The sequence below is a fragment of the Drosophila guanche genome, unplaced genomic scaffold (assembly GCF_900245975.1).
Source record: "Drosophila guanche unplaced genomic scaffold, DGUA_6, whole genome shotgun sequence".
In the NCBI taxonomy this organism is placed as follows: Eukaryota; Metazoa; Arthropoda; class Insecta; order Diptera; family Drosophilidae; genus Drosophila; species Drosophila guanche.
Genome location: NW_022995743.1, coordinates 15,329,541 through 15,346,323, shown reverse-complemented (window position 1 = coordinate 15,346,323; position 16,783 = coordinate 15,329,541). Strand labels below are relative to the sequence as shown.

General features: G+C 44.9%; 5 protein-coding genes across 8 annotated transcripts in view; 1 reads left to right on the top strand and 4 right to left on the bottom strand.

The window, feature by feature from the left end:
- The window catches only part of LOC117590466 (MAP/microtubule affinity-regulating kinase 3), a 28,793-nt gene extending 23,493 nt beyond the window's left edge, over positions 1 to 5,300 (bottom strand). For all 4 annotated transcript variants that reach the window (XM_034283262.1, XM_034283279.1, XM_034283271.1 and 1 more), the window contains exons 1-2: positions 5,162 to 5,300; positions 1,112 to 2,039 (exon numbers count right to left, since the gene is read on the bottom strand). In XM_034283262.1, coding sequence (XP_034139153.1) covers positions 1,112 to 1,804 — 693 coding nt within the window. In that variant the 5' untranslated portion in view covers positions 1,805 to 2,039; positions 5,162 to 5,300. The remainder of the gene's footprint in view (positions 1 to 1,111; positions 2,040 to 5,161) is intronic.
- LOC117590608 (meiotic recombination protein W68) lies at positions 2,699 to 5,185 on the bottom strand. The gene is made up of 3 exons (XM_034283400.1): positions 5,162 to 5,185; positions 3,647 to 4,001; positions 2,699 to 3,584 (listed from the first exon to the last, which is right to left on the bottom strand). The coding sequence occupies exons 2-3, from the start codon at positions 3,990 to 3,992 to the stop codon at positions 2,956 to 2,958; spliced, it is 975 nt and encodes a 324-aa protein (XP_034139291.1). The 5' UTR covers positions 3,993 to 4,001; positions 5,162 to 5,185; the 3' UTR covers positions 2,699 to 2,955.
- A 1,532-nt stretch (positions 5,301 to 6,832) lies between the features above and the next one.
- Positions 6,833 to 8,947, bottom strand: LOC117590593 (diacylglycerol O-acyltransferase 2-like). The gene is made up of 7 exons (XM_034283357.1): positions 8,763 to 8,947; positions 8,183 to 8,457; positions 8,029 to 8,126; positions 7,827 to 7,958; positions 7,410 to 7,751; positions 7,149 to 7,348; positions 6,833 to 7,080 (listed from the first exon to the last, which is right to left on the bottom strand). Exons 1-7 carry the CDS (start codon positions 8,824 to 8,826, stop codon positions 6,923 to 6,925), a joined length of 1,269 nt encoding a protein of 422 aa, XP_034139248.1. The 5' UTR covers positions 8,827 to 8,947; the 3' UTR covers positions 6,833 to 6,922.
- A 191-nt stretch (positions 8,948 to 9,138) lies between these two features.
- Positions 9,139 to 10,671, bottom strand: LOC117590599 (diacylglycerol O-acyltransferase 2-like). The gene is made up of 6 exons (XM_034283372.1): positions 10,465 to 10,671; positions 10,318 to 10,415; positions 10,125 to 10,256; positions 9,717 to 10,058; positions 9,450 to 9,649; positions 9,139 to 9,393 (listed from the first exon to the last, which is right to left on the bottom strand). The coding sequence occupies exons 1-6, from the start codon at positions 10,591 to 10,593 to the stop codon at positions 9,236 to 9,238; spliced, it is 1,059 nt and encodes a 352-aa protein (XP_034139263.1). The 5' UTR covers positions 10,594 to 10,671; the 3' UTR covers positions 9,139 to 9,235.
- Positions 10,672 to 12,743: 2,072 nt separating this feature from the next.
- Positions 12,744 to 16,746, top strand: LOC117590556 (tyrosine-protein kinase receptor torso). The gene is made up of 13 exons (XM_034283299.1): positions 12,744 to 13,235; positions 13,296 to 13,541; positions 13,599 to 13,836; positions 13,900 to 13,982; positions 14,040 to 14,208; positions 14,271 to 14,576; positions 14,638 to 14,976; positions 15,032 to 15,203; positions 15,258 to 15,738; positions 15,794 to 15,888; positions 15,945 to 16,067; positions 16,119 to 16,256; positions 16,313 to 16,746. The coding sequence occupies exons 1-13, from the start codon at positions 13,086 to 13,088 to the stop codon at positions 16,569 to 16,571; spliced, it is 2,799 nt and encodes a 932-aa protein (XP_034139190.1). The 5' UTR covers positions 12,744 to 13,085; the 3' UTR covers positions 16,572 to 16,746.
- Positions 16,747 to 16,783: the final 37 nt, after the last annotated feature.

The following is a 16,783-nucleotide window of genomic DNA, read 5'->3' as shown; positions in this document are numbered from 1 at the left end:
GGCTATATTCCAGCAGTTAATTACGAGCCCACACACACAACCTATCGTATTCGAAAAAGGCAGCTTGTTAAGCTTATGTATTTGCATGAAAATATCTATGTACAAATGCAATGCAATGTGTAGTTTATGTGTGGATAACGCACACCAAATGGAAATCAAAACAGTTACAAGCTTGTGCGGCTCTCTGAGAGAGTGCCGTAGATCCCCCAGAAAAAGAGTTGGAAGCTTTATCTACGACACAGCTGACGATTTAAGTATAATAAATGTGGTTTCTGAATGGACAAGGTGTGCATTGCAATTCACTTGACTCACTTGTTATATTTTCCAAGTGTGTATGTGCCTTCCCATTGCGAATCCAACTCAAAGTGGTTTAAAGAGTGTTTGCTTTGCGTTTTGATTTGTAGTTAGCATGTCTACATATTTTGTACAAACAATCCACATTTAAGGTTCCAGCTGGCTTTTGATCTCACCACTGTCTCACCATTAGCACACCTCACACCTACACCTTCCTAATCGTTCTCAATCTTTTTAAAGTTTCAATTTGAAGATTAACGGAGTTCTTCTGCAGTTACCCAACACTATTTGAAGGTAACAAATACTGATTTCTGTATGTCTTCCTTATCCTATCCACTCTCCACCACTGTCTGTACGGTACGTAGAACATTTTCCATACTCTAACATTCCCGGATATACACAAATATTCTATATTATTAATAATCAACATTTAATAGGCTACCTTAGCAAAATAATGAAATATGATTAGAGGAAATATGAGTACTGATTGGTAATGGGACTCGCACAACAGACAGTTTTCCCAGACAGACTGAACCACTCTGAAAGGTTTTCAATCTGTGCAGGTTATTCCATGATACGTTCACGAATGATTTTTTCCCACAAACCCAATCTTAGATTGTTATACGAGTATAAAACGTTTCCCCTTCCGCCGAGAATATAGGACATTTGACTCTTAATTAATGGACAATACAGGGAATAATGACCCAAGCCTGAGTAGAACGATACTCTGAGTAACAGGGAGTAGGTCGAACAAGTAGATGAACAGGACGGGTAACAGATACAGGTAAAGCTACAGAAAGAGGAGGATGAGACTCACCTTGGCGGATGCGGTTCGCTGCTTGATGGCAGAGGCGTGAGCCGAGTGTGTGCTGAGAACATTCTTGTTGACTGAGGAAGGCACGGCCGAGCCCACGCCGGTGCCAGAGTTGTGGTGGTGATGGTGGTTGATCGTGGATGCCGCAGCAGTGGCGTTATTGCTTGAGAGTCTGGCACCGTCCGTGGTCATGTTGTTGGCCACGTGATGGTGGTGCTGATGGCTGTGCTGGTGCGAGTGGTTTGTATTTGCCGTGGCCGAGGCAGCGGACACCGAAACAGGCACGGGAACGGGCGTGGAAGTCACCGCACCCGGCACGGGGGTGGTCGTCACCGTCGGCGTTGGCGCAGCCGCAGGGCTGTTGCTGATAACCGCATTCGAGGACGTTATTATGGGCATCACCGTCGTGCTGGCTACAGACGTTGTCGTTGGTGGCAGTGAAACAATGTTGGCATTGGCGGAATCATGCTGCTGCTGCTGTTGCTGCTGCTGATCCTTGACAGAATGCGAGGATGTGCTGATCGAGTTGTTTGCGTAGGTAGTTGTGCTTGTGACGGCCGCCAGAGGAGGCGTCGCAGTGACACTCGAAGTAGTGGCCGATGACGCTGCAACGGTGGTTGCTGTGCCATTCGAAACGCTCTCGGCTGGCAGGGCTTCAGGAACTGGCTGCAGTGTGGTTCTCATTGCCGTAGACATAGTTCTACCAAGTCCAATTTACTGCTGGCTCAAAAATGAGTGATCTTGGGGTCCGTGCAGGTCCTGCTGGGGTTGGTACGTCCACAACTATCGTGAGATTCAATCGAGCGTCTCGGCTTCACTCTCCTGCCCGAACTGCACTAGAGTACTTTGCCGTCGAGTCTATACTGTTTCTCCTCCTAAAGTTATCCTAATGCCAGGTGGGCTTCCTGTCATTCGAGGAGCTACTTAACATCTGCAAATACAGTGAGAATATTTTTTTATTAACATTATTATTATATTAATTATTATTACATTAATATCGTTGCTGATCAAAGTGGGGCTTATAGTAATCCCTGTTCGTTATTTGACTGACTGCTTCCTGAAATCTCTTAACTTAATTTCCTAGCTGCCAATTTTAATCTCAGATTATGCATTTGTAAACTATTTATATATCAAATGAAGCCTAGACACTATTTGCGCTGTCTTTGGTCAATCATATTATATCACGTTATATATTTTTTCGAGCAAAAGTATGAATCGGAATAGTCCATTTTGGAAGAACGATTTCCCTATACATATTTATTCTAATATTAATGATGGAAGTTGCAGCCATTATTTTTGAGAATATTCACAAGCTGTTCAACCAATTATTAACTTTAACTAAGAATCTATTTCAGGAATACTACTTTATAATTTTATCGTACATCTAGACAACAGTTCCCACCGTTAATTACAAATAATCCCGTTTCACAGTGCGTTTGGTGTCTAATAAGAACCATTAATGTAATAAATTGATATTTCTGTTGATTATTGATATTAAACGAGTTCCTATTGAATTTTTTGTTACTTTGTGCCAAATTGTAAGCATTGTCAAAGTAATTTTTGCTTACAAAATACGCACTTGCTCGAAACTTAAGAGTTCTGCCACAAGTTTTATTTCGTTTGACAAAAGAGTTGAATGAATTGAGCTAATGGATCATTGGGATTAAGCAAAAAATCTGTAACTAAGTCCGTACAAATACAGGTGGAAATTAATAATTATATTGGGATGGCTTTAATATAGTTAAAAATGGGTTTGACATGATTGATTCTTTTCCTTTCTTTATTACTGTTTGCGAACACTTTCAGAGTAAGCTTTCGGGTAGGTAGGGTATTCATTTTCCATGAATCTATAGAAATAAATTCCGATTTATTTTGTTTGGAATGTAGTCGGTGAATAGGAAGTCAATGACACTCTCGATTTCGGCCTTCTGCTGTATCTGACGCAGCGAGAGCAGCTCCTGTCGCACTCCGGCTCCAATGTGGTCGCGAGCGAGTATGTCTTCGATTTTCTTGTTGTCCCTACTGCTAAGGGCAACCGCACCGATGGAGAGTGTCGGTATTTCGGAGGGGTGAAGGCCAATCCACCGCAGCGTAGGCGTAGCTAGTTCTCCCGACGTGAAGCTCATAGACTGCGAGCCGAGACGATAGACGAGCATTATTTCAATGCCAAACGGATCGGCGTCGACGAGTATGTACGCCGGCAGGTGGCACTCTACGGAAAGTCGATGCAAGATGCGCCGCGTGCGGCAATCTGGATAGCCCTTGCCGGTCAACAGGATGAAGCGACGACCAAAAGTGTTGAAAACATCGCGGGCAAGCAGGCTCTCGAAAACCGACTCCTTTTCGACCACCAGCACAAGGTCCGCCTGGGTGACAATGCGTTCCACCTGCTCGGTGTTCGAGGGCAACGTGATAGCCCCGCTATATACGCTGCAGTCCAGGACATCTCCGTTAGTCATGAGCATCCGTATGTTGCCTGCAAGATATCAACAACTGGTCAGCATGAGAAGAGAGGATCGCCTAGCTAGCTCGACTCACCTGCGATGAGGCCCTTGGAGGCGGAGAGCACTCCCAAGCGAGTGGGCGACGTGTTCAGCATACGACATACGTCCAATCGGGCTGCCGAAATGTGCAACTGCGTCCTTATCAGCTGAGTATCGCCGTAGTAGAGACCCCGGACCGTGTAGCTGCCGCCGTTCACCTGCAGGCGGTGAATCTTGGCCAGCATGTAGACCACCAGACAGAAGCGATGGCGACTCCGTCGATTGTTGTACGAAACTCGGCGATATTTGTTCTCATTCCGGGGTACCTTGAAAGTGGCATCGCCGTGGAGCACCAAGCTCGCTAAGAGTCGCACCACAATCCCCTCAACATCCTCGCTCATTTTCCGGTTCTGATGATCTAATCCACAAGGCTTAGACAATCAATCTTAGATTCTATTCTTAGGTAAATTAAGTAACTTTGACTTCAAATTAACTAATAGCTAGGGAAATTCCACAAATTTGGTTATTTTCTTATCATTTTTACATATTTATATTTAATGCTAATGCAGTTGACATTTTTTCGATGGTTTACACATTTATTATAGCTTTCAAACTTTGAAACTCTTGGATGGAAACTGTATTCCCTTGTTCTCTGGAGACTGCGCCCTTCTACCGTTCTTATTGTTCTATAAATTAGATGGATTAACAATTGCAACAGCTGTTTTTCTTTTTTCCTGACCACGCCCCCGAACCTGAATACGGGAACATTAAATCCAATCAATTATTTATCCCATCAATTCGGGTTTTTCAATAGCCGGGAAAATGTTAGTCAGGAGGGGCAGGATGTTGTCAGGTCGTCACACGCCCACCCATACATATATATATATACATGTAGATTTGTGTGTGCGCATGGGAATAAGTCTGCATATTGCTTTATACGTATTGTAAATACGTAAGCATGTACATTTATATAGAAACTTACATATACCCCGATGGGTTGCGTTTTGGGAACATTAATGCTTCGTAAACGTTTATCGCGTAAATCATTGCGTGGAAACGTTCGAGTGGGTTATAAATAATTTAAGTACGGGAGCTTGGTGGCTAAAAATACAATCACCAAAAATTCCCTTTCTGCCAAACAACTGTTTTTTAAATATTAACGCAACACTCGCACTCCGCACACACACACGCGTTAAACGTACACGTACTCAGAGATGGGCACGAAGGGAGAGAGACACTTGTACATAAATTTATGTGAATTTCTTTCTTTATTCGGTCTTTCTTTTTTCGTATGTGCAGAAAATTGTACTCGCTGTTACAGAGCACACACACACGAACGCACAGAAAGCGCTATATTGATGGGCGGAAGCGGGGGCGGTGTCGCTGGCGGACTAGGCGGGGGTTGGTACTGCCAACGAATGGGAAAGAAAAACTAACGAAACGGAATGGCAGCCCCTTAAAGTATTGATTTGCTGGCGCTGGTTGCCCCGACTCGCCATCCCATCCGTTCGACTGCGCGGAGCGCCGCTGGGCGGCGGTGAGCGGTGCGGCACTCTCTTCTTATACTTACCAATAAAATAAAATTTCCGATCGGGCCTGGGCAAAGAAGTGGTTAGGCGTTTGCTACGGCTGCTGTGTTCTGGGGTTTCGAGGGGTCCGGTCAGGCACAGCACTTCCTTCAGCACAGATTGTTTCCATCGATGTAACACATTATTATTATTTAATTTATCTCCTTTCTTTTCCTTTACGATTTTCACACAGTGGTTTCAGTGGAAAGGCCGACTTTTACCGAACAGAGTCGAAAGAGACGACAACTGACACACACAACGAAATGCAAATGCAATACATATCTTTCTCACTCGCTCACACACTCACTCGCTCGCAGCAGCAGTAGCGCTGCTCTGGTTTTCAATCAGATTTTTATCTTTTCTCTTGCTATTATTATTGCTTTTTGTTATTACGATATTACCGAGACGGCCACCGAATTTTCACAAAATTACAGCGATTGACCACGAATATTTTCTTCAGCTCTGCTTTCTTCGTTGGCTATATATTCGTAGTTATGTATCTATGTATTCGTTATGTACATTAGAGGTGGAGAACTATCGATAGTGGGCACCATCGATAGTGTACGATAGTAAATTTTAAACCATCGATAGTGATCGATAGTCGCAATGGAAAAATTGTTTTTTTTATGTATAACATATGTTAAGTATTTTTTTTTATTTAATCCACAAATTTTGGTTTAAAAATAAGAGGAAGTTTACGTTGTCCTCAGTAAGTTTTGTTCGCCTTTCGCAAACAATTTTCCCAGCCTTACTGAACTCCCTTTCCGACTCCACAGATGTGGCGGGGATGCAAATCAAAAAATTAGCCCGAGTCATGACTATGGGTGTCCACTTAAATAATCCTTCTTATTGGATTGTATGACCACCTTATGACCTTATATATCACAAATTTTTAGTTGAATTTTTCATTTCAATTACCCCTTCTGAAAACAAAGGCGCTTTATCTCCATGTAAATGTATATAAATTACACTACTCGACAATTTTTTTAATTACAAAAAAAAATTAAGTCCTGTCCTGTCAAAACAAAGAGAAAATTTCCTATGGACAGGAGAAAAAATCCTCAAGGGACATTTCAAAAACATGCTTATGGGAGTTTGGATACCCTATATTATTGAATATGCCTTAAAAATTGAATTTAATTGACGGATGATATTCATTAAATATACCATTAGGTTCAGATATACCGTAAATATCCAATGAACTCGATTTCGTATTCAAAATATCCTGAAAAGTTTTTAATATACCTTAAATGGTCACTCTTGTACATACATACAGTTTGAACGCAGATTTATCGATCAAAAATACCCCTAAGCGATATATCGAAATATACGTTCTCATTTTTAAAACAGTCCGTAAATATACCGATCTCTAAATCGTTTTCTTTGATTTTAATATTCTGGTAGATGTTACTGGCAAGTTCAAAGTCCCAGCCCTGAAACTATAATTGTGTAAGATTGATGAATCGATTGTATACAAGATGGGTTGGTTTTAGGAATTCCTTCTATTGGAATGCTTGCAAAAGTAGACAAAAAACGTTAAGCTAAATGACAGTTGTTTAATTTGATAGCTACACAATAACTACACATTTGCTACATGTAATAAATCTAAAAATGTAAGAGAATAAGATTTACTTCGCGCCCAACTCCCATTTCAAACGTGCGAAATATCGGAAAACAATAACAAATTTAGATTTATATTAAATGCAAGTTGAACTAAGATCACATTTCGTCGAAATACTTAAAGCACCGTTTTTCTCTACCGTTTAATGGATGACCAGCTTGGTGTTCTTTGGGTTCGGAATATACTTCTTCTTGTACTTTTCGAACATCTTTTCCAGCGCCTCAATAACCTGGCCGTGCACCTTGTCCACGTAGGCGGCATCCGGTTGATCGCTCTGCACCACATTGATGGGTGCACCCACTGTGGAAGTGAGTGTTTCATTTTAGATTAAGTATTCAACTGGAGTAAAATCCCGAAAGAAAACTCACCAACTTGCACGATGCGACGACGATTGGGCAGGAAGCCAAAGGAATAGTTGAAGATGCCACGACCCACTGGAATCAGCGGCGATATGCCCGTCAGCTGTTTCACCACAGTCTGCACGCGACGCACAAGGGAATTGGGAGGATTGGGCACCTGATCGAATATGTCCACCTCCCCGAAGGAAAACGTGGGAACAATCGGTGAGCTGCATTGAAGCGGAGGTTGGAAAACCTTTAAAATATTTACTCTGCCGTACATTTACTCACCCCGTTCGGATGGCCATTTTGACGAATCCTTTGCGATTCCTCAGCGTCACAATGTACTGCCCTGGATGGGAGTCCATGGCCTCTTGGGCGCCACCCACGAGAATGGCCACCGCATTGGATGTGAAGCCATCACGATTGTCCGCATGCTTGGGATCATTCGACTTGGTTAGCAAATAGTTGAGGGCAGCCTTCGACACGGACACCAGGCCCCAGGAGCGCAGCACCTCACGTCCAATGGGTATCAGGAAGTTCTGATCGAGAGTGCCCACCTTGGGGCGGATCTTGGGGAAGAGCTCAAGCCAGCGTGAGATGTCCAGGCCCATGTTGATGCCGATTCCGTTTCTATTTCAGGGATCAGTGTTCAGTTTCGTCACTGGAGTGCTTCGATAAGATTGGGCTATCTGTCGACATTCTTACCCCAGTATGCCGTGCGGAAAGCTGGCCAAGATATAGTTTTTGTTTGGTGGCAGCTCGGCTGTTTTCACCAGCTCCACGGGAAAGTAATTGCGATAGTGTCGATACAGGCGATTAGAACGGTTTAGCAGCCAACTGAAATAGATTTCCAAATGGATTTATTTCTTACCAAATCTGCTTTGCACACTCTGCACCTGATACCTACCCATTGCCATCAATTACAGAATTGTTTCTTTTGTGATCCACAAACACGTAGATCAAGTAGATGAGCACCAAGCTGCGTAGTATGAGTCCACCATAGAGCTAAAGGTAGTCAAAATGTCATTAAATACATCCGATTATCTCTGCAGTTTCCTTACCAGCGATGCTAGAATAATTGGTATGGCGGTTATTGAGAGCATAAAACACGTGAAAGTGATCAGAAACGTCACCAGAGTCTGCAGTCGCCGGCGTGGCGGCACTTTCAGCGGTGCCCATTCAATTTTCATATTTTCCCAATACAAAAAACACCTCACGGATCGACAGTCAAGCGACTCTTGCGACGGCACTCCAGCAACTGAGTGGCAGCAACTCAATATTGTTCGGCACTTGCACTTATCCTTATCAGTGGTCGAGCGTACACGGGGGCCCCCAGCTGTTAATAGAGGTGTGTTAACGAGTACAAATTTGTTAGCCGAAGAGTACCCAAGAGTACCCACTACTTTATAGCTCGAGTCAGCGAATTTCGAGTCGTTCGCGTAGTGATAATAATCCAATTGGTTGTTGCATTGCAATCATCGTCTGGCAAATTATATGTTTCGGGTTCAAGGTGTTGCCCCGATAAGCGCCAAGTCTCGACCCCTTTAGAACAACATTCTTTCACTCTCCAAATGTTTAGTTTGGTTTTTAAGCATTTAATGAGACTTGTTTATCGGGTACATATTGTGGGTAGCTACTCACATTTAGCATTCAATTGTGACTGCAACCAGATCAACAACTGCAGTTCTCTCAGACTAATGAACATGAACTGAGTGTGTGGCACGTGGAAATTCAATGGATTCAATTCCGATCATTCCTGCTCCACGTAAATTGTGCCGACGATTTGCTTATTTGTTGACCCCGTGCCAAGAATTTTCTCGCAAACAGACAGACAGAACACACCCGTCAACGCTGCCGCACAATGTTCAACTGGCAAATGCTGAGTGTAAGGCGAGTAGCGAATTAATTCACTCATTTATATACTATGCAAAATGTGCGCTATAAGCTGAAAAACATTGAAAGTAAACATGCATATCCATGTAGCGACAGAATCACATAATAATATGCCGACTTTGCATTAAATACAAATAAACAAACATATATTTATGCATAAACTCGTAATAGATGCTTTTGTAAGGCAGATTGAAGATCAAAAATATGTGCAGTGTGTCTGGTTACTGTATAATCAGTTTTGTGTTCTTTGACTGCGGTATATATTGCTCCTTGTACTGATCAAACATCTTCTGGAGAGCCTCCATGACCTGGCCGTGTATCTTGTCCACATAGGCGGCATCTGGTTCAGCACTCTGGACCACATCGATGGGCGAGCCCACTGTGGAAATTGGGTTTTAAAAAAGTCCATCTGCCACCACTCCAACAGCTACTCACCAACTTGTACGATGCGACGGCGTTGGGGCAGAAAGCCAAAGGTATAATTGAAGAATCCGCGACCCACTGGTATCAGCGGGGCAACGCCCGTCAGTTTCTTCACCACAGACTGCACGCGACGCACAAGGGAATTGGGAGGATTGGGCACCTGATCGAATATGTCCACCTCCCCAAAGGAAAATGAGGGAACAATCGATGAGCTGCAAGAAGAAACAGGAAATTACTTCCATTATCCTTCCTTAGCATTTATTTCCAGCATCTACTCACCCCGTTCGGATGGCCATTTTGACGAATCCCTTGCGGCTCTTCAGCGTCAGTGTGTACTGCCCGGGATGTGAGTCCATGGCCTCTTGAGCGCCACCGACGAGGATAGCCACCGCATTGGATGTGAAGCCATCACGATTGTCCGCATGTTTGGGATCATTCGATTTGGTTAGCATGTGGATGAGAGCCCCCTTTGATACCGACACGAGACCCCAAGAACGCAGCGCTTCACGCATAAACGGCACCTGGAAATGCTGGTCCAAAGTGCCAACCTTTGGTCGTATTTTGGGGAATAGTTCCAGCCACTTGGAGATTTCCACACCCATGTTAATCCCGATGCCAGTTCTATTGCGGGAAATCAGTAGCGAAACGAAATTAGAGTGCTTGCAGATAAGATTGGAGCTGACTTACCCCAGAATGCCATGGGGGAAGCTGGCCAAAATATAATTTCGGTTTGGGGGAAGCTCCACTGTCTTCACCAGTTCCACGGGAAAGTAATTGCGATAGCTCCGATGCAGGGTATTGGTGCGATTTAACATCCAGCTATGGAGGATAGACCCATGAGTATTTCCGCTAGGAAATTTCCGCTTTGTTTATGGCTTACCCATTGCTGTCAATAATGGAGTGTGTTCTCTTGTGATCCACGTACATGTAGACCAAGTAGATGAGTATCAAGCTGCGCAGCACAAGTCCACCATAGAACTAGAAGATGGATAATATAGCAATACTGACTGGAAGGTTTTCCACTTACCAATGAAGCAGCCACAAACAAGTAGGAGCAGAACAACAGCACAAGGAATGCCATGGTGAAGAGTGCCGTGACAAATGTTTGTAAACGCCGTGCCGGCGACACTTTGAGTGGTGCCCATTCGATTTTCATGATTCCCGTTGATGATTCGCCACGGACCCTAAGACAAAAGTCTTCCAACTCTGTTAACTTCAGCGGAGCTACTGAACGACAGCCGCCAGTGCAGACATTAAACAATTGCCACTGGACTAGAAAAACACTTATGATTATCACATTATCAGTAAAGCAATCCGAAATAGTTGCTAACATCCACCGACTGACGACTGGTGGGCAACAGTTCTTTGTTTGGGGGGTAGCAAAACATTCCGATTAGCGTCTGGGAAATCATATTTCACTGGGTCAAAGTCGAGTATGAGCACTTCACCAATTCTGCCACTGAAATCAACATAATCATCCTTATCAAAGCACCTGCTAGAACAGTCACTTGGACTGGCGAAATCAAATTATGCGGAGTCGATTGAGATTAGTGAATCATGTTTTAGATTGTTTTGATAATGGCTGGTAATGGTGTGTGACTGTTATTCCATTCCTCTCTGCTTATTTTCTGAATTTTAAATTCACGCGCCACAGAGTTGCAGTTTCTTGGCTATCGTTATGCATTCACTTCGAACTAACTTCGAAAATGAATTCGAAAACTCGAACTGACAGCAGGGGACCGTTCAGTTATATCGCTATTTTTGTAAACAATTCAATAAAAGATGTCATAAAGAGTGGGCCGACCTTGTGGCGAATGTATTGTACAAGCGTAGAAAATTGAAGTTCCCCGGCTAAAAGTCTTAGTTGGATAGCAATATTAAGCAGAATATTAAAATCGAGTAAATATGTGTCATTGACCGAGACCGATTAACCGATAACCAATGACCAATGGGTGTTTAAGTGCAAACTAAGAAATTTATGAAACTTAAAGATTATTAGCGCAGTTTGGTTGAATGAAACGGTGCCCATTCACCGGGTGGCTACAATAAAGATTTACAAGAACTTTTATTTCCCCAATTTGGACAAAGTGTTTACCTATTTAAAAAGGCGGGCAAAAGGGTTGCAAAAGACAGTTAAAGGGTAACAGTTTCAAAGTGACAGATTCAATGTGGAAATGAACTGCCGTCCAACCTGGTGTCTCAGATCGTGTCCCTCTTTGGCATTCATCTGTATAGCGGAATAGGGACCTCGATGAACTTATGACCCTCGGTAGAGCCTTAGCCAGGCCATTAGCTCGCGCCAGCGCCATTGCACCGTCCTTATGTCTGGAAGCCTTCTACGGACAAATCGACGCACAGGACATGGAGTACATACATGCAGGTACATATAAAAAGCGTATAATAAATTAGATATTCATTCGTCGCGACAACAAATATATCATCCGACCATTTCTAAGCCCTTTCAGAATAAGTTGGCTTGTTTCCTTGAGGGAAAATTGTGTCGGTTAGTGTAGATTAGGGTCTTTGACCCTAAAATATTCTCCAAATTTAGTTTACTAATTGTATTTCTCTTTTCATTTTTTAAATATAGGTCATACGCCTTTGCATGGTAACAAAATTAAAGTAGATGCAGTTGATCCAGTTGAAATTATTGCAGATATTGCGATGGGACCCATTGATATTGCAGAATTTTCAATAGCGAATTCCAATCTAAGCGAATTGTGTTCTTTTCAACTAGTACAAATAAAATATGTGCTAAAACAAATGCAATTGCGTATGATCCTTGTGGTATCCTTCGAAACAGTCACAATCCCTACCAGTCATTTGCAGATTATAGAGATGGAGAATGTATACAGATCGGTATTTAGTTCATACAAAACATAAGAAAATGTTAAATGCCTGTCAGTCTAAGACATAGTCACTGTTGATTATTGAAAGCAGTTGATTAAATGGACTTATATTACTAGGTATAGCAAATATATTTTTTTGGTTATCTTTTTCGTTTTAAAATGTAATTTGGTTTTTTTTATTTCATAAAAAGAAATGTAGAACGACCGTAGAAGCACAATGCCGATTAGGAGCATAGATTCCGCGCTGCCTTCGGGTGGCGGGGCTCTAAATATTCGATGGTGTCGATCCGTATTCCAATTGCCCAATTCCTCTGATCGCAGTCATGATATGATTTTCGATTTTTGCATTTCAAATGCATGGGACAGCAGACAGCACATCGATCGAAGCAGCACAAAACAAAACCCAATAAAATGTATTCCATTCCGTTATACACCGTTTTTATCATACCTTCTCGCTGCTCTCGCCGCTTCACTTTCGTCTCATGCTCACGGCTTCACTCTAGTTGGATAGTCCGTGTGCGGTGTTCTGAGATTTCGACGGTAATTAATTCCCAGCTCAATTACAGATTGTGCAGATTAATCCAGCATTAGCTAAAGGGCCACATGGAAATGGATTAAAGGGGATCAAAGTGCATAAAAGAAAAGTGCAATAACCGCTGCGTGGACTGCACGAAAAGAAAGAAAAGCAGCTTGAAGAAACAAATATATTTGCATACACACACACACACCACACACACACACACACATACTGTACACATATGCACAAGAAGAAGTGAAGAAATCGAATAGGAATAACAAAATGATGATTTTCTATGCCAAATACGCGTTCCTCTTTTGGCTGACAATTGGCAGCAACCGCGGAGAACTGCTGCTGCTGAGCCAAATATCAGAGGATGAGACGCTGCTCAGGGTGTCCGCCTGCACACAGCGCTGTCAGGAAGAGACAAAGGTGAGCCTCCCTAAGGGTACTGCTAACACGATGCCCATGACCCCGGATATCACTTTGCAGAACTTTCTGGAGTGCTTCAAGATTTGCAGGGAGCACGAGGACAGCGACTATGCACCCGCAACGCTGCGCAGAATCCAGGAGAACTATCAACTGAAGATGGTATGTCGCACCGAGTCTATGCTGGCCTTTCGCATAGATTGGGTGCAGCACGGCCGGTTGGAGCTGGGGGGCCAGACACCAAACGCCGCGTATATCATCAAGGTGAATGCTGCCAGCGAGGACATTGTAGAGTCGAAGCTCTTTCTGGTGAGTGGAAGAAGGCGATATTTGGGGCCCTATTTGTTAATCGTTTCCACCTGGCAGTCGGATGACAAATTCATGGTCTTGCACTCACTGGAAGCCTACACTGACCACAACATCACCGCTCTGGCTGTACACAGCGATGGCAGCTACTCCCTGATAGCCAACGAGGAAACATTTGGCACCCTCAAGCGTGGCTATCAGCCCAGCAAGATGGGTGCCGTAAAGCTGCGCGGATTTGTCCAGCCCCAAGAAGATGGACAACACATTGCCGCCGAGATCGAGTGGCAGCCATCTGCAGGTGGGTGCTTGTCATTGTCTCTTCCCGTCTCTACCGTCAAGTAAACATTGTACGCCGCTCTAGACCGCAACTGTTTCTTCGATATGGTGTATTATGCAACGCAAAGCGTGACCATGGATCAGCCTATTCAAGTGGAGATTCGAGATGTAAGTGGCAGGATGGTAGGCAAACTCTAGATATACCCTTTGTCTTGCCTTCCCCAGCCTCGTCGACTGTACAGACACACCATCGACAGCCTGAATTTCGGGGAACAGTACATGGTGGGTGTGCGGACGGTGAACTACCTGAACACGCTGGAGAGCGACCTCAAGTGGTTGATGGTGCAGGCTCCCAGCTGTCTGGACTGGCATCACTTCAACTACACGCTCTGCGGTAAGCTAATCAATACCCAGGGAACACGCATAACATAATCCACTTACCCTGCCGTTCGATAGCACCAGCAAAACCCTCAAATCTGTCCGTGACTCAGGAGCAGTACCTGAAGGACACTCTGGCACTGAATGTCAGCTGGGAGCGGCCCAGCCACCTGCCCGACAACTACACACTGCACATCCTCGATCTGCACATGGACAGCCAAGAGGCGAACTTCACTTTGGAGGGGAATGCAAGCTACTGCTTCATTCCCAAAATTAAGGTGCTCGGATCCAGCTTTGAGGTGCACTTGGTGGCCCATACGGCGGGCGGCAGGAATGCCTCTGGGGTATTGCTGGACAAGGCGCCTCGCGAAGATTGGCTAAAAGGTGAGGAGTAGGCAGGTCAATCCGCAATCCTACAGCTGATTATATATCTTCACTCGAATAGAGGGCCACATGATCAAGCTGATTGCCTTTGTCATTGTCCCCATCTGCTGCATCATCATGCTGTGTTCTCTGACGCTCTGCAAGCGCACTCGGCAGGAGCTACAGGCCGTGGACATGGAGTCCAAGGAGAAGGTCAATCAGAACGACTTTCACCTCTCACTGATAGACAACAGCGGCCTGTTGGTCACCCTCTCGGCCAACGAGAGCTTTGACTTTGTAGACGATCTGGAGGTGGAGCCGCATACTGTACTCCTGCTGGATGTCCTGGGCGAGGGTGCCTTTGGCCTGGTGCGACGCGGCGTGTACAAAAAGCGACAGGTGGCCGTCAAGTTGCTAAAAGGTGAGACACAGCGCATTGCTCCAGCCAACAATTGATGTACAACTCTTCCACACAGATGAGCCCAACGAGGAGGATGTGTATGCATTCAAGTGTGAGATTCAGATGCTCAAGGCTGTGGGCAAGCATCCCAATATTGTGGGCATCGTTGGCTACTCCACAAGATACAGCAATCGCATGATGCTGCTCATCGAGTACTGCAGCCTCGGCAGCCTGCAAAACTTTCTGCGGTAAGTAGAGTGATGGCCAGAGCGGCAGTCAAATCTAATTGTGTCTAATCCCAGCGAGGAGTGGAAGTTTCGGCAGGAGCGCAGTGGCGTTCACTTGAAGCAGAAGCAAACACAAAAGCAGGAATGGGAGAAGCGGCGACTGCAACGTACGAGGCGTGATTTAAATCAGGATCCCAACACACGCATTGAGGAGATCAACTGTTCCATGCTCTCCACCGTTGAGGAGGAGGAGTCCGACGCTGATCAGACGCACACCAGCAGCCGCGTGGAAACCTACACTCTGGCAAGAATGAGCCATGCCGCAGACAACAAGTCCTATGGACTCGATGACATTGAAAACATTGGCGGCAGTCTGACCTTGCCAACAGTTCTGAAAGTGGTGCAGCCAGAGAAAGGGGAAGCGCCAGGCGCAAAGCGCACCTTTGAAAACAAGGAATACTTTGATTCGCGGACAGACCCCACGCCGAGTCCCGAACGAGCGCCACTGAAGTACGCAGATTTATTAGACATTGCGCAGCAGGTGGCCGTGGGCATGGTAAGTGCTTGAAGGGTAGCAGTTTTAGATTTGATTCTCATCTCTCGCATTGCAGGAGTTCCTTGCGCAAAACAAAGTGGTGCACCGTGACCTGGCAGCGCGCAATGTGTTGATCTCTCTGGATCGCAGCATCAAAATAGCCGACTTTGGGTGAGTCTACGCGTTGTTCCTTCTTTCTCATAGTCATAGTCCTTTGCTGCTTTCAGGCTGAGTCGCGATGTTTACCACGAGAACGTCTACCGCAAGACCGGAGGCAGCGGAAAGCTGCCCATCAAGTGGCTGGCCCTGGAGTCACTCACCCATCAGGTGTACACCAGTCAGAGCGATGTGTAAGCAGACGCCCAAATCGATTACTTTTCGCTTATGTCTTCTCCCTTCAGCTGGTCCTTTGGTGTGCTGCTCTATGAGATCATGACCCTAGGCGGAATGCCGTATCCATCTGTGTCGCCCAGCGACCTGCTACAGATGCTGCGGCAGGGCCACCGCATGAAGCGCCCGGAGGGCTGCACAGACGAAATGTCTGTGAAACGAAACTCTATTGAATAATGTGCCACTGACAACTGATTTGTTCTAGGTTCGCGCTGATGGAGAGCTGCTGGAGCTCAATACCCTCCCACAGACCCACATTCACCGGTCTCAAGGAGCGACTGGGCGGTATGATTGTGGCCACCAACGAGATGCCGCTTCGTCTGCAAAAGCAAGCGGAGGCAGCAGCCAATTTAAAGTCAAAGACAGAGGCACAGCCCGAGCCAGAACCATGTGAGCAGGAGCAGCAGCAGCAGCAGCAGCAGCTGGACAAGAAAGAAGAGACTTACCTGGAGCCTTGTCCTTAGTGGGACTAACCACAGACGAAATGGAGTTCATTAAGTACGCAACAGAATGATGCGTTTAATGTGCAATATGATATCAATGATAGGAATCAAATTGAGACAATGCTGGGAAGCAGCTACGAGTGCGCGTAACCATTTACCATTAACTTTGAAATAAACTCCAACAATTGCTATGCCATTTCTGTCATCCGCAAGTGTTCCTCGCAGCTGAAACT